Source organism: Cetorhinus maximus, chromosome 11, assembly GCF_964194155.1.
Source record: "Cetorhinus maximus chromosome 11, sCetMax3.hap1.1, whole genome shotgun sequence".
Lineage (NCBI taxonomy): Eukaryota > Metazoa > Chordata > Chondrichthyes > Lamniformes > Cetorhinidae > Cetorhinus > Cetorhinus maximus.
In genome coordinates this window covers 18,632,151-18,649,527 of record NC_135889.1, presented here as the reverse complement: position 1 = coordinate 18,649,527, position 17,377 = coordinate 18,632,151, and the positions used below count along the sequence as shown (strand labels likewise).

At 44.0% G+C, this 17,377-nt stretch overlaps 1 protein-coding gene across 1 annotated transcript in view; it reads right to left on the bottom strand.

Moving 5' to 3' along the window:
- LOC144686417 (receptor tyrosine-protein kinase erbB-4-like) overlaps positions 1 to 17,377 on the bottom strand; it is a 974,945-nt gene that overhangs the window by 597,012 nt on the left and 360,556 nt on the right. The window contains exon 3 of the mRNA XM_078551583.1: positions 11,937 to 12,123. Coding sequence (XP_078407709.1) covers positions 11,937 to 12,123 — 187 coding nt within the window. The remainder of the gene's footprint in view (positions 1 to 11,936; positions 12,124 to 17,377) is intronic.

The following is a 17,377-nucleotide window of genomic DNA, read 5'->3' as shown; positions in this document are numbered from 1 at the left end:
CTGAGAAACGGCATCACCAGCAGTGCAGCACTCCTTCAGTACTGCACACGGAGTGCCAGCCTGTGCTGAAGTCTCTGGAATGGAACTAACAGCAATGTCACTCTATTAACTCATGAACAAATGGCCAGTTAATACTGTTTCTATTTCTTGTGGTGTTAGTTGAGGGACAAATGTTGGCCGAAGCACTGGTACAATTCCATTATGCCACACGAGCTTCAACATCCACTTGGTCTGATGAATCATTCAAAAAACAATGCCTCCAACAATTGAGCCAGCATCCCTCTGTGTTCACTGAAGTATCAGTCAAGAGTAGATGCTCAAGTTCTAGAGCTGGGCTTGAACACTCAATCCTCTAATTCAGAGTTGAAAATGTTATACTAAGCTAAATTGACACCTACTAACAGTAGGAGGGAGGAGAAACATAAAATCAGTGTAAACTGCACATTACCACTAGGTACTTGAAGTGCTAATGGGACATGAGGCACCTTCCTTCCATAATGGGACTGGAAAAGTTACTGTATTGAATTCTGAATGAGAGGAGCATTGTTTACTTTTGACTGGGGCACACCCCAATTCCTTGTGTGAGGGGATTGCATTTCTCTACTGCAAGGTGGCACACAGATCTCTAAATCACTCTTGCCTTTACTGTTGGGTGCAGTGAACCTCTGCGTTTCATCTTTTGTTCAGGAATTCATATTTCACAGTCTTGGCAGATGACCCTTGCAGATAATTAACTCCTCTGAATGATTGCCTTAATTAAAATGTCAGGGTGACATTTTTTGCCTGCACAGAGATTATCGCAGTTTAACAAGCATTTGGCGTTTGGAAGTGACTAAGAGGAGGTGTACAAGTACAGGAGTTCCAGACACTCCCCTCGTATCTCTCAGGCATTATTTTATGTACATGTCAACTTTTTTTTGTTCAGCTTCCTTACCAATCTACTTTTATAACTTAAAGAAAAGACTTGCATTTCTACAGGAGTACTCATGACTTCAGGATATCACAAAGCATTTTCAGTCAATGAAGTACTTTTTGAAGTTATCGCAGTTAGAATGTAGAAACCGGGGCAGCCAAAATGTGCACAGCAAGCTTCCATAAACTGCAACATGATACTAACCAAATAATCTGTTTTAGTGACGGTGGTTGACGGATAAATATTGGCCCAGGAAACGGGGGAGAACTCCCCTGCCCTTCTTCAAAATTGTGTCGTGGTATCTTTTACATCTATCTGAGAGGGCAGGCAGGGCCTCTAATTAACATCTCATCCAAAAGGCGGCACCCCTGACGTGCAGCACTCCCTCTTTACTGCACTGGAGTATCAGCCTAGACTTTTGCTCAGGGTTCCAGAGTAGGGCTATGAACCCACACTCTTCTGTCTCCGAGGTGACAGCTTGACTAGCTAAGCTATGAGGATCTTTTTCCACATTTCACACCCAATTAAAGAGGATTCTGCACAGGGAGTAGGGTTGTGTTGGGGTTGGTTTACATGTGTGAAGGATATGTTAAGTGTTGGATCTCTCCTGGGGTATACATGTACAGTTAAGACATGATTCTCATGTCATTATTCTGATGCTTATTGCATCACTTACATTGACTCTTTAAAGGTTACCATGTATGACTATTTGTTGAAGCAACTCATATTTCATTTTAACAAGAAAAGCTTTATTGAATGCAATATCCAACAGTGTCTTCAAGGATCCTGGGGGTGAAACATTAGGTGGTTGTCAGAATGCAGAATGTAATCCCAGGTAATCATTAATGTACTATTATGACATAAATTCGCTTGCCATTGTCTCCATCTTTATTTGTCTTTTAGATGTCATTCAAAGGCATATCTTTTCTTTTTCATCCCAATCAAAAGTAGTGCTACAGGCTGATTGGGGAAAAGCGACCCTGTTTCTGCTTATTGTCTCTCCTAATGACGTGACTCAAGTGAGGAATTGCAAGAGGAGAACTTCAAGTCCTACGGTTCCAATGCTCAGCACTTTGAAGTCATAGAGGTTCCCACTTAAATTATTTGATAACCGCTGGAGAACGATTGAATTTTCAAGTGGAAACGGTCGCTTGTCCACTGCAACTCAGCCGAAACACTGCCGTAACTCTACTGCTGCCGTAACTCCATCGCTTTCCTGCCGTAACTCTACTGCTGCCGTAACTCCATCGCTTTCCTGCTGAAGTTATGGCTGAGGAGCGGGCAAAGCTTCAGGGACATTCACCCCCTAAATATAATGTCAGAACTTGAGTTGTGTGTGTTTTTTTTCCTCTCTATTGCACAGTCTGACAGAATATTCTGAAGATTCATCACACTTTGGGTAAAGAAATTCTTCCTGATTTATTGATTCTAAATTGCTGGACATTAATTTCCCTTTCTGACCTCTGGTTCAACTTTCTTGGCTTCCTGTGCATTACTAGCTTCAAATTGGATTAACTGATTCAAGCAACTAATAAACAAACACCTTTCGTAACCCAACCCGACTAAGAATTATCATAGAGTGACATGGATGAGTCAGGGTGCGTGTATTAAACAATAGTGTTGCTGTGTGCCCAATGTATCCTCCTCCAACCTGAGGAGTCAGTGCCTGAGATTCCAGTAAACACTCATTAAGATGAAGCATACTCTGATGGTTATTTCAATGATTTCCTGTTTTCTTATGAACTGTGCTTTGATCTGGATAATTAACCGCTTTGACCTCCTCCTTCCTGACTCAGGTCTCCACACAGAACCCAAGAGGAGCAAACTGCTCTTCTCTCGGTTCACTCCACCATCTACAAGGCACAGGTCAGGAGTGTGATGGAATACTCTCTGCTTGCCTGGATGAGTACAGCCCCAACAACACACAAGAAGCTTGACACCATCCAGGAAAAAACAGCCCGCTTGATTGGCACCCCATTCACCACCTTAAACATTCACACCCTTCCACCACCAACACACAAGCCACACACCATCCTGACTTCGAAATATATCGCTGTACCTTCACTGTCGCTGGGTCAAAATCCTGGAACTCCCTTCGTAACAGCACTGTGGGTGTACATACACCACATGGACTGCAGCAGTTCAAGAAGGCAGCTCACCACCACCTTCTCAAGGGTAATTAGAGATGGACAATAAATGCTGGCCTAGCCAGTGACGCCCACATCCCGTGAACTAATAGATAAAAAACTGGCAGCGTTTGCAATCTACAAGATGCCCTGCAGCAACTCATCAAGGTTCCTTTGACAGCACTTTCCAAACTCTACCACCTAGAAGGGCAAAGGCAGCAAATGCATGGGAACACCAGCACCTGCAAGTTCCCCTCGAAGCCCACAGACCATCCGGACTTGGAACAATAACACCGTTCCTTCACTGCCACTGGGTCAAAATCCTGGAACTCCCTTCCTAACAGCACTGTGGGAGTACCGACACCACAGGGACTGCAACCGTTCAAGAAGGCGGCCCAGGGGCAATTAGGGATGGGCAAAAAATGCTGGCCTAGCCAGTGATGCTCACATCCCATGAAAGAATAAACTTTAAAAATATGAAGGTAAGAGTGGGTGCATGTTTGTGAGAAGTCTTGAAATTGATACGAGCCTCTGAGTGTCTCCCTTTCTGATGCCGAGACATCGCTCTGCTGTCTAAAGATATGTTTATGTTAATTACAGCTATTGGTGCATCCGGCAGCCACATCAATGCAAATGACAGTCTCTTGTTTCTCCTGCTGAGTTTTGTCCAGCAGTTGCTGTCTGTACTGGGGGCAGTAAAAGTGCTGGTGGAGCTGACTTGTGCACTTTGCTGATGCCATTGTAGCATCACAGAAAACCTCATTTTCGTAACATGACGTTATAACACAATGCCACAACACCACTCCTGCCTGTGTGAAGAACTGCTTCCTGATTTCACTCCTAATATTCAAATTCTGCCCCTTTGTTCTGAACTCTTATAAGCTCCTTTGAATCTACCCAATTTATTTATTTAATGATTTGAATCGGCTTGATTAGATCACCCCTTAAACTTCTAATCTCAAGGGAATACAAGTCTAGCCTGGCAACCTGTTCTCATAATTTAACTCTTTAAACTCCTGTTTTCTCCAAGCTCACAGCTTGAACTGCTGCTGTGAGAACTCTAGCCTGCAAATGTTTTATTACTTTGCTATGTAGTTCTTTGACCATTATTTTGATGGAAATAAAAAATGATAAAATAACAGGTTAGACGAACTTAATGCCAAGACAGAGCATCAACATTTATATTTTCATGGTACAATCCCAAGCTCTCAATGTTTTGCCCTATATAGATAAGAGATAGAATCATAGGAACAGGAGGAGGTCATTCAGCTCCTTGAGCCTGTTTCACCATTCAACTAGGTCATGGCTGATCTGAGACCTAACTCCATATACCACCTTGGCTCCGTATCCCTTATTACCCTTGGCCAGCAAAAAATCTATCGGCGGAGAAATGACGGATGGAGTTTAATCTGGACAAATGTGAGGTAATGCATTTTGGAAGGTCTAATACAGGCAGGAATTACACAGTAAATGGCAGAACCCTTAAGTGCATTGACGGGCAGAGGGATCTGGGTGTACAGGTCCACAGGTCACTGAAAGTGGCAACGCAGGTGGATAAGGTAGTCAGGAAGGCATATGGCATGCTTGCCTTCATTGGTAGGGGTATTGAGTATAAAAGCTGGGAAGCCATGCTGCAGCTGTATAGAACCTTGGTTAGGCCACACTTGGAATATTGTGTGCAATTCTGGTCACCACATTACCAGAAGGATATGGAGGCATTGGAGAGGGTGCAGAGGAGGTTTACCAGGATGCTGCCTGGTCTGCAGGTTATTAACTATGAGGAGAGGTTGGAGAAACTCGGATTGTTCTCACTAGAGCGACGGAGATTGAGGGGCGACTTGATAGAAGTTTACAAAATTATGAGTGGCATGGACAGAGTAGATAGTCAGAAGCTTTTTCCCAGGGTGGAAGAGTCAATTACTAGGGGACATAGATTTAAGGTGAGAGCAGAAAACTATAAAGGTGATGTGCGGGGCAAGTTTTTAATGCAGAGGGTAGTGAGTGTCTGGAATTCGCTGCCAGGGGAGGTGGTGGAAGCAGGTACGATAGTGGTGTTTAAGAAGCAGCTTGACAAATACATGAATAGGATGGGAATAGAGGGATACGGACCCCGGAAGTGCAAAATGTTTCAGTTGACAGGCAATATGATCGGCGCAGGCTTGGAGGGCCGAAGGGCCTGTTCCTGTGCTGTACTTTTCTTTGTTCTTTGTTCTTCTTCTTCTTTGATCTCAGCTTTAAAATTATAACTTGAGCTCGTGTCTATTGCTTTTTGTGAGAGAGAATTGCACATTTCCACCATCCTTTGTGTGAAGAAGTGTTTCCAAACACCAAGGCAATAGTACAGGGCAGCAATGCAGGTAATGGTAAGAATGTGACAGAAAGGGGCAGAGCGCACAAACATAAGAGTGCACCAGCAAATAAGGTAGGAGTAGAGAAAAATGGTAAAAAGACAGAATTAAAAGCTCTTTATCTGAATGCATTTGTAACAAAATGAATGAACTGATAGCACAAATAGAAATAAATGAGTATGATATGATGGCCATTACAGAGACATGTTGCAAAGTGACCACGGCTAGCACCTGAATATGCAAGGTTATTTGAAATTCGGTAGGACAGGAAGGAAGTAGGGTAGCTCTGTTAATGAAGGATGACGTCAGTACAGTCTTGGTTCAGAGGATCAAAATGTAGAGTTGGTTTGGGTGGAAATGAGAAATAGAAAAGGAAAGTAGCTACACTGTAGGGCAGAGTAAAAATCAAGAAATAATAGGGGCTTGTAAGAAAGGTACTGTAATAATCGTGGGAGACTTTAACCTTCATACAGATTGGACAAACCAAATTGATTAAGGTAGCCTGGAGGATGAGTTAATAGAGCATATTCGGGACAGTTTCTTAGAACACTATGTTTTGGAACCAACTAAGGAACAGGCTATTTTAGACCTGATAATGTGTAATGAGACAGGATTAATTAATGACCTCAGAGTAAAGGTTCCTCTAGATAAGAGTGATCATAACATGGCAGAATTTCACATTCAGTTTGAGCATGAGGAATTTGGGTCTCAAACTAATGTTTTAAACTTAAAGACAATTACAAGGGTATGAAGACAGAGTTAGCTGCAGTGGATTTGGAAAATAGGTTAGAGGTAAGACAGTACAGAAGCAGTGGCAGATATTTATGGAGATAGTTCATAACTCTCAACAAAGATATATTTCAATGAGAAAAAAATGTGGTATGAGAAGGTTGGACCATCCGTGGCTAACTAAGGATATTAAGGTTGGCACTAAACTGAACGAAAAGGTGTAAAATGCTGCAAATATTAGCGGTAGCCTAGAAGATTGGAAAAGTTTTAAAAATCAGCAAATGGTGACTTAAAAATCAAAAAGGGAAAATTTGCAGCATGAGAGAAAACAAACAAGAAATATAAAAACAATAAAAGTTATAAAAAAGTAGCTAAAGTAAACATTGGCCCCTAAGAGGGTGAGACTGGAAATTAATAATGGGAAACAAGGAAATGGTAGAAACTTTGAACAAGTATTTTGTATCTGTCTCCACAGTAGAAGACACAAAAAGCACCTCAATAATAATAGTGGAAAGTCAAAAGGCAAAAGGAAGGGAGGATCTTAAAATATTCATGATCAACATCATAGGGGTTACCATTAACCAGAAATTGAACTGGACCAATAATATAAATACTGTGGTTACACGAGCAGGTCAGAAGCTAGGAATCCTGCGATGAGTGACTCACCTCCTGGCCCCCCAAAGCCTGTCCACCATCTACAAGGCACAAATCAGGAGTGAGATGGAATACTCCCCACTTGCCTGGATGAGTGCAGCTCCAACAACACTCAAGAAGCTTGACACAGTCCAGGACCAAGCAGCCAGCTTGATTGGCACTACAGCACTACATCCACAAACATTCACTCCTTCCACCACCGACGCACAGTAGCAGCAGTGTGTACCATCTACAAGATGCACTGCAGGAATTCACCAAGGCTCCTCAGACAGCACCTTCCAAACCCACAACCACTGCCATCTAGAAGAACGAAGGTAGCAGATACGTGGGAACACCACCACCTGGAAGTTCCTCTCCAAGCCACACGCCATCCTGACTTGGAAATATATCACTGTTCCTTCACTGTCATTGGGTCAAAATCCTGGCACTCCCTTCCTAACAGCACTGTGGGTGTACCTACTTCACATGGACTGCAGCAGTTCAAAGAGGCAGCTCACCACCATCTTCTCAAGGGCAACTAGGGGTGGGCAATAAATGCTGGCCCAGCCAGCGAAGCCCACATCCTGTGAATGAATTTTTTAAAATTAGACAAAAAGAACCAGGAAAACTAATGGGGAGAAAAGCTTGACAAGTCCCCTGGACCTGATGGGCTGCACCCTAGGGTCTTAAAGGAAATGACTGAAGAGATAATGGATGCATTGACTGTAATCTTCCAAAATTCCCGAGATTTTGGAAAGGTCCCAATGGGTTGGAAAGCTGCAAATGTGACGACTCTATTCAAGAAAGGAGGAAGGCAGAAAGAAGGAAACAATGGGCCAGTTAGTTTAACATCTGTCATAGGGAGAATGCTGGAATTCATTATTAAGGAGGTAGTAGCGGGACATTTAGAAAATTACATTACAATCAAGAAGAGACAACTTGGTTTTGTGAAAGGGAAATTTATTGGTTTTTTGAAGATGTAACAAGCAGGATGAATAAAGGGGAACCAGTACTTCAGCCTTGTCCAACCTTTTTGTGTGGGGGGGGAACCACATTTAAAAACTTTTCTCACTCAAGGGGCTGATGAGTAAATTTCGGAAAGATAAAGTTTGGCTCAACATTAAACATGAATTTCAAAAAAAAAATTGAGGTATGAAAAGAAACAACTTGCTGAGCAAAAAAAGCTATAAGGAATAAATAAAGATGAGTATTAGTGCGTAATAGGGTCAGTGTGTGTGTATCTGGCTCACTCCCAGTCTCAGGGTGCTCACTCATTCACCCCCACCCTCACACACTGAGAGTGCATGAGAGTGCATGGTGGTGTGTGGGGGTGAGGGTGAATGAAAATCCTGATACTGGGAGCAAGCCAGATTTATAGACACACTCTGCCCCTGCACACACACACACACACACACACCCCTCACATTATCTCTCTCCACATCACACTCTCTCTCTACTCTCCCCCCCACACTTCTTCAACACCTCTCACTCTCTCCCCTCCAACATCCTTTCTCCTCCTCCACACATTCGCCTCCCCCTCACACTCTCTCTCCCCCAGCCCGACACTCTCTCTCTCCCCCACCCCCCACATTCTCTCTCTCATAGTCTCCAGTCACTCACTTACTCAAACACTCCCGCTGCCTCACACCCCACTCTGGCCTGCCTGGGCCCAACTCTCACTGCCTCACTCCCCATTCCGGCCTGCCTGCGCCCAACTCTCACTGCCCACTCCGGCCTATCTGGGACCCCCTCTCATTGCCTCACTCCACGCTCCGGCCTGCTTGGGCCCAACTCTCATTGCTTCACTCCCCACTTCACCCTGGCTGGGCCCCATTTCCGTTGCCTCACTCCCCGCTCCGGCCTGCCTGGGCCCTGCTCTCACTGCCTCATGCCCTGCTCCCACTGCCTCATGCCCTGCTCCCACTGCCTCATGCCCTGCTCTGGCCTGCCTGGGACCCGCTCCCTGGGCCCCACTCCCCGGCACCTCAGCTCCCTGGGCCCCGCTCCCCGGCACCTCCGCTCCCTGGGCCTCACTCCCCGGCACCTCCGCTCCCTGGGCCCTGCTCCCTGGCAACTCCGCACCCTGGGCCCCAAACTCACCACCATGGGTATTTGCTACTCCTCCAATCACAGACTGTTTCTCTCCCACTTTCGCTACTGATAGGCTTATTAGTGAGCCTCTCAACAGCAAACATGGGAGAGAAATGGCCTGTGTTTGGAGGGACAGCTCCATGCAGCATCTCCCATTCAAACTTACCTGTTTGACCGGTATTTTGAAAACTGGCTCTGGGGGCCACATAGAGGGGTTTCGTGGACCACTTCCAGCCTGCCGGCCGTACATTGGACAAGCCAGCAGTTGATGTTGTATCTTTGGATTTCCAAAAGGCATTCGGTAAGGTGCCACATAAAAGGTCACTGCACACGATAAGAGCTTGTGGTTTCAGGGGTGATATATTAGCATGGATAGATGATTGGCTAACTAACAGGAAACAGAGAATCATGTTAAATGAGTCATTTTCAGGCTGGCAAACTGTAAATAGTGCAGTGCCGCAGGGATCAGTGCTGGGGCCTCAACTATTTGCAATCTGTATTAATAGCTTGGATAAAGGGACAAATGCATGTTAGCCAAATTTGCTGATGATATAAAGATAAGTAGAAAAGCAAATTGTGAGGAGGATACACGATTCTGTGCAGGATGTAGATAGATTAAGTGAGTGGGTAAAAAAAAAATCGGCAGATGGAGTATAATGTGAGATAATGTGAGGTTGTTCACTTTGGCAGGGAGAATAGAAAAGCAGAATCGTATTTAAATGGAGAGTGACTGCAGATTGTGGCAGAATAGAGAAATCTGGGCATCCTTGTACATGAATCACAAAAATTCAGCATGCAGGTACAGCAAGTAATCAGGAAGGCAAATGAAATGTTGACCTTTATTGCAAAGGGGATGGAGTATAAAAGTAGGGAAAACTTGCTACAACTGTACAGGGCATTGGTGAGACTGCTCCTGGAATACTGTGTACGGTTTTGGCCTCCTTACTTAAGAAGGATATACTTGCACTGGAAGCAGTTCAGAGAAGATTCACTAGGCTGATTCCTGGAATGAAGGGGTTGTCTTAAGGGGAATGGTTGAGCAGGTTGGGTCTATACTCAATAGGATTTAGAAGAATGAGAGGTGACCTTGTTGAAATAAAATTCTGAAAGGGTTTGACAGGGTAGATACTGATAGGATGCTTCCTCTCATGGGAAATCTAAAACTAGGGGCACCGTTTAAAAATAAGGGGTCTCCCATTTAAGATGGAGATGAGGATGGATTTCTTCTCTCAGAGGGCTATTAGTCTTTGGAATTCTCTTCCGCGGAAAGCAATGGATATACTCAAGGCTGAGTTAGACAGATTTCTGACTGACAGAGGAGTCAAGGGTTATGGGGGGACAGGCAGGAAAATGGAGTTAGGGCCACAATCAGGTCAGCCATGACTGGCAAAGCAGGCTAGATGGGCTGAATAGCCTGCCCCTGCTCCTATTTCTTATGGTCTTAAATTTCACCCATAAATGGCCTGGTTCTGATTCCAAGGTTTGCCCCCCCTTGTTTTGGACTCTCTTATCAGTGGAAAACGTTTCTCCCCATTTCCACCATCAATTCCTTTCAAAATCTTAAAATCCTGGATCAACTCATCCATTAACCCTCTATATCCCTGAGAATACTAGCCAAAGTTAAGTAATCTTTCTTCATAATCTAATTCTCCTGGTTATTCTCTGGTGAATCTGCACGGCACTCTTTCCATGATCAATATATCCTTACTAAAATGTGGTGCACAGCACTGTACACTATACTCCAGATGTGGTCTAATCAGGACTTTGGTTAGATGTAGTAAAACTTCCTCTTCGTTATATTCTAACCCGTTACTTATAAAAGCTAACACCCCATTAGACTTCTTGATTTTTTTGCACCTGGCTATTACATTTTAGTGATCCATGTGTATGGATTATAAATCTCTTTGGACTTCCACTGTTCCTAGCTTTTAACCATTTAAAAAAATACTCAGGTCTATTTGGTTTTGGTCCAAAATGGATGGCCTCACATCCATGAAATCCATCTGCCATAGATTAAGTGAATGGCCAAAACTATTATTATCTCTTCGCAATTTTACGCTCCTATCTACACTACTTAATAAGTCACCAATCTTTGTGTCATCAGTAAAATTGGATATATGGCTCTCTTCTTGCAAGGAATATCAGTATTCCTTATAAAAACAGCAGGGTTAGTATTTTTTTAATTTACAAAGTCCACTGCTACAGCTCGAGCCACACATGCAGCCATTACTTGACATGTACTGGGATAATATTTCAGGCAGGCTCCTCATTGTCATATGTTTGAGTTGTGATGGAACAACACACACAATTTTAGGCAATCTTTCTACCCATTTCCACAATTATCTGTTTCTTTGATGGTGTGATACAGCACAGGAGATCATTCAGCCCATCGTGCCAGTGCTGGCTCTTTGAAAGAACTATCCAATTAGTCCCACTACCCTGCTCTTTCACCCCAGCTGTACAATTTTCTTTTCGCTACAAATGTTTAATTCCCTTTTGAAAGTTACTATTGAATCTGCTTCTATCACTCTTTCAAGCAGTGCATTCCAGATTACCACTGAGGGACATATTAAGCAAAATCTCTGATGTATCTGTCAGGTTGGGGAACAGTGAGATAAATAGTTGGGTGGAGTCTATCCTATTGAAGGTGGAGCTTCCAGTCAGGGTGGCACTGTCAGCAGAAACAACTTTTCCTTATTTATTCTAACAAAACTCTTCAAGATTTTGAACACATCAAATTCCTTCTGCTCCAAGGTGAACAATCCCAGATTGTCTAGTTTTATCACATAGCCAAGGTTCTACATCCCCGGTACCATTCTAGTAAACCCCTCTCCAAGATCTTGACACCCTTCCTAAAGTGCATGCCCAGAAGTTGGCACAACACTAGCCGAGTCCTAACCAGCATTTTATAAAAGTTTGGCATCACTTTCTTACCTTTGTGCTCCATTCCTGCTTAAATGTATTTTTACTGCAGCAATATAGAATTGGTAAGGTTTATTCTGCAAGTTTGCATTACATGATAACTGAATCAATGCAGTGAGTGTCGAGCTAAAGGAAACCCATTATTAATGCTCCGTGCAAGTCAACAGGTCTTACCTGTCATGTTTTGCAGACCCAGTTGCCTCAATCCAAAGGCCCCATCTTTCTTGTAGTTAAGCAGGATCGTTAGCGCATATCGTTCTTCATACAACTTTGTCCCACGAATGATTCTTAGATTTTCCAAAGGCAGATATTCAAACTGGTTCAGGGCTGCCAGGATATATCCTGTGACTTCTCGAATGGACTGGAGATTTAAAAAACACACATATACAGCTGAGGTCAGAAAAGCAGCAATCAGCACCCACAATCTTTGCAACCGTACGCTTAGTCGAAGCAGTGATGGGAGATGTGGAGAGCAAGAGCCCTGTTTGAGAGTCAGCCTCTCTCTATGAAATGTAAATGGCAATTCCAACCTCAAACACAAAAATATACACTTGACTTCAGTCGGCATGGCATTAGGGGTGCTGCAAATAGGGCACCTGAATTTGGGAAGATAAACTCAACCTGGATCTTTCCTCCTAAGCTCACTCAATGGTTCAGCTGGTTAGAACAGTGAGTATATGAGCTATACCTAACTGGATTCAACCCCTTCTCTGGGTGTCAGCTGAGTGGCAGTAGTAGATAGCTGGGCTAGGAAGAGGCGGTGGGCGGAGTGATGGAAAAAGGTGTCAGGCAGAGGTGGGCAGTGGAAATCTGCTGGAACTTTATGTGCGTGTGTGTGCTGCTATTGAGCAAGGACAGGATCAGCTCAGCTGTGAGGCATCAAGCAAAGAGCCTGTCCAGATTCACACATGAATGACAGTCACTTAGGTGAGGTATTGGAGAATGAAAGGTACATGTTGGCCTATAATTCAACATAGAGTCAATGCCTTGGAGAGGAGGAGATGGGAAGGGAGAGAAGGGAGGAGACAGAAGATAAGGGGAGGAAAGTGGAAGGGAAGGAGAAACGTGCCAGAAAAAGGAGGGAGAAATCTACTTAACAGCACCAGCCATATAAACATTCCCAGTCAGGAGCTGGTAATTCTGCAGTGACTAACTCACCTCCTGACTCCCCAAAGCCTGTCTACCATCTACAAGACACAAGTCAGGAGTGTGAAGTCTCCTGTTGCCTGGACGGGTGCAGCTCCAGTAACACTCAAAAAGCTTGACATCAACCAGGACAAAGCAACCCACTTGATCAGCACCCCATCCACCACCTTAAACATTCACTCCCTCCACCCCCGATGCACAGTGACAGCAGTGTTTCCATCTACAAAATGCACTGCAGCAACTCTCCAAGGCTCCTTCGAACAGCAACTTCGAAACCCACAACCTCTACCACCCAGAAGGACAAGGGCAGCAGACATGAGAGAACACCATCACCTGCAAGTTTCCCTCCAAGCCAAACACCTTCCTGACTTGGAACTATATCACTGTTCCTTCACTGTTGTGCCAAATCCTGGAAATCGCTCCCAAACAGCACCCTGGGTGCACCTGCACCACATGGATTGCAGCAGAAGTCAATTTATTTTCATAATAGAAATATGGTGTTGACTTGATTGAGGGAGACATAGCTTTCTCCAGTTTTGTGTCCCAAATGCAGGGATAAACACAGCTGCAAAGTGTATTAATGCATTGCAATGCAATGCTGCAGTGCCAGGTTCAGCCACTAGTGGTGCCATTCTACAAGTGGCTGCTTTCCTCTCAGTAACCATAATGAAGCAACATATCCAATTACCAAAAGACTGGCGACCTTAAATTTTCGGCATGGTCAAGTGATAGATCCGAGACCTGTACAACAGGAAATACCTTTAACTCCTGCAGTCAGACACATGGCTTTTTCCAATGATATTTGGCACATAGCTAGAAAAATGTGAATTCAGTCCCCAGGAGAGAGTTGATGAAGCCGGTTTTGGAATATTTCAATTAACTGACCAAATTTAATCTCTAGTCTAGCAACCTGCTGCTCATGAGGTGTGTGGTTACAGCTGATTCCCAAACTAGCAGGAAAGGAAAGCATGAGTTTATATTCACCATTAATTTCTCAATGTGCTTTTCTTGTTTAAAATGAAAACAAAAACAATTCTCATGCCAAAGTTATTCTGTAGAAATTTATCCTTGGGCTAGATGATGTGATTGCTATGGCTCTATAGCTTTGAAACATGCCCAGGCCTGTTGGGTTGTGATTGCTGTAAATGTAGAATAGGATCAATGCCAATTATAATTCAATTACACAATATAAAAGCTCAGAAGTGTTTACGTAAAGAAAGGAGTTGCATTTATATCACACCTTTCATACTCTTAGGGCACCCCAAAACACAGTCACTGTTGTAATGTCGGAAATGTGGCAGTTAATTTGTGCACAGCAAGCTCCCACAAACAGCAATGTGATCATGATCATCTACTCTGTACTGCGCTGCAATGTCAGCTGAGAATTTGCACGCATATCTCTGGAGTGGGATGTGAACTCTCAATTTTCTGACCCAGAGGTGAGAATGCTACCAAACGAGGTCAGGCATTAAAGGTAGAAGCATACAGTGCTGGTGGAAAAGACTGTCATCTTTCTCTCACTGTGTGTCGGTCGTGGTTATGGAAAGAATGGATTTATTTTGCAAAACCAAATCTTTTTTATGACCCTTGTAACTCACAGTTGAACAAATATCATAAAACTGAAAATAATCAAGCTGATTTACAGAGAAGGTTGTTATACTAAATGCTCCAATTAGACCATCTATCCTTCACAGGCAGTGTACATTGTCACTTATCAATTGTACCTATAAGGAAGTCGAATGATACCTTTGCTGGTAAGAACTGAGAGAAGGATAGGAAACAGACTCTTGAGCCTTAAAAGGAAGCAAATTAGAGGTTATTTTATATATATCAAAGATACCAAGGGAAGTGGAAAGGATAAGTGCAGAGCTTTAGCTTGTGAAATAAGACAGTTACAGGACAATATGACATAGATGCCGACTGGTATAAGGCAAGTTCAGGACTGATGCCAAGAAACTCTTTCTCACAGAAAGTGATTAATACAGGAATGCCTTCAGAGCAAGATTGTGGAGACGGAACATTCTGAGTCAATTTGATGCAGTTCAGGAGGGACATCTGTGTAATTTAATGTTAATCCTCAGGCTGGGCCAATGAACTGAAATGGTCCTTCCCAGTCCTGTAGATTCCTACAGGAGGTAGTGATTAGACTACCTGGGATGTACATCCCAACCTCCATATTTGTGACCACGTTAAAAAATATTCAGAGGGATTTAACATGAGAATGTTAAGCATTCAGAAAATATTCCGCCTATCTTTCCTACCCCCAAATCCACTGTCTTCTAGTCTTTGCTGAACTGGTTGTCCATGTTAGATGCCTGGTTGGTGTAAGGTTGTCAGTGTTGGTAACTAACAGCTATGCATTGAAATTCCTTGAGGGGCTCTGTTGATTTTCTGCTGTCACTTTAGCAAAGCCCCCAGTAAAATGGCACAAAGTGGTGCCCGGTTTCTGCCCTTTGCAGGAATTTCAAGGCTGTCTAGTAAGGGGTGGGACCTCAGCCTTCCCATTCCAAAGTAAACAATGTTAATAGGGCGGGGATTCCGTAAACGGGGGTCTCCTGCTCCTGGACCTGGAAGAGGCCCCAGCGTTTCTGACTGGTGACTGGTATGCCCAGTGAGTGGAAATGGGACTGGCCAATAGAAAGCCCTATACTTGAGTGTCATGAGTGGGCTCCAAGCCCAGGAAGAGGCCCAGGGCCCTCGGAATTTACATTTTTCTAAATTTCTTGGTCCTGCCAAGGTCACAACCTGAAAAATTTTGGGACCAGTGTGAGTGGGGTTTGCGATGTTATCTGCCTGAAGAGGATTTTCTTCAGTTATACCCAGGTATTCTCGGTGAATGCCTGAGATGTACGTCATGCTGTCCATATCAGCAGAATAACCAGATATTCTCAGTGAAATGTGACAGGGCAACCTTGGGTCGATCCAAATTGTGTGTTTTCTGAAGGTATCAACAGGATGAGGAGAGATGGTGATATAGTAATATCACCGGACTTGCAATCCAGAGGGCCAGGCTAATGCTCTGGGGACATGGGTTCAAATCCCACCATGGTAGTTGGTGGAATTTAAACTCAATTATTAATAAAATAAAGCTGGAATTGAAAGCTAGCCTCAGTAATGATGCCCATGAAACTAACGTTTGTCTTAAAGCCATCTGGTTCACTCGTCCAGGGAAGGAAATCTGCTGTCCTTACCTGGTCTGGCCTCATGTGACTCCAGACCCACAGCAATGTGGTTGACTCTGAACTGCCCTCTGAAATGGTCTAGCAAGCCACGCAGCTCAAGGGCAATTAGGAATGGGCAACAAATGCTGGCCTGGCAACAAATGCTGGCCTTGCCAACAATGCCCACCTCCCATCAAAGAATAAAATGGATATTCACAAAGCTATTGAATTAAAACAACACAATAAAAACTCCACTGAGTTCAAACCCACAGAAATAACGTGCCCAAAGTCCTCCCCATTGCACCAAAGAGTGGATAACAGCGTGGGAAACTCAGAAATCTACATCAACAAGCAGAGTGTTTCTGGAACAATTCCTCACTGTCATCCCCAATTCCTTCCAATTATTCAATGAAGAGTGCAGGAGGGCATGCCAGGAGCAGCACCAGGCAAACCTAAAAATGAGATGTCAACTGGTGAAGCTCCAACACAAGGCTACTTGCATGCCAAACGGTATAAGCAGCAAGCAATAGACAGAGCTAAGCAATCCCACAACCAATGGATCAGATCTAAGCTCTGCAGCCCTGCCACATCCAGTCGTGAATAGTGGTGGACAATTAAACAACTCACTGGAGGAGGAGGCTCCACAAATACCCCCATCCTCAATGATGGGGGAGCCTAACACATCAGTGCAAAAGATAAGGCTGAAGCATTTGGAACGATCTTCAAACAGAAGTGCCGAGTGGATGATCCATCTTGGCCTCCCCAGGAAGTCCCCAGCATCACAGATGCCAGTATTCAGCCAATTCAATTCACTCCACGTGATATCAAGAAACAGCTGAAGGCACTGGATACTGCAAAGGCTATGGACACTGACAATATTCCAGCAATAGTACTGATGATTTGTGCTCCAGAACTTGCCACGCGCCTAGCAAAGCCATTCCTGTACAGTTACAACACTGGCATCTAGCCGGTAATGTGGAAAATTGCCCAGATATGTCCTGTACTCAAAAAGCAGGATAAATCCAACCCAGCCAATTACCACCCCATCAGTCTACTCTTGGTCATCAGTAAAGTGATGGAAGAGGTCATCAACAGTGCTATCAAGCAGCACTTGCTTAACAATAACCTGCTCACTGACACTTAAAATTTGGGTTCAGCCAGGGTCACTCAGTTCCTGACCTCATTACAGCCTTGGTTCAAATATGGACACAAGAGCTGAACTCCAGAGATGAGGTAAGAGTGACTGCCCTTGGCCGAGTGTGGCATCAAGGAGCCCTAGCAAAACTGGAGTCAATGGGAATCTAGAGG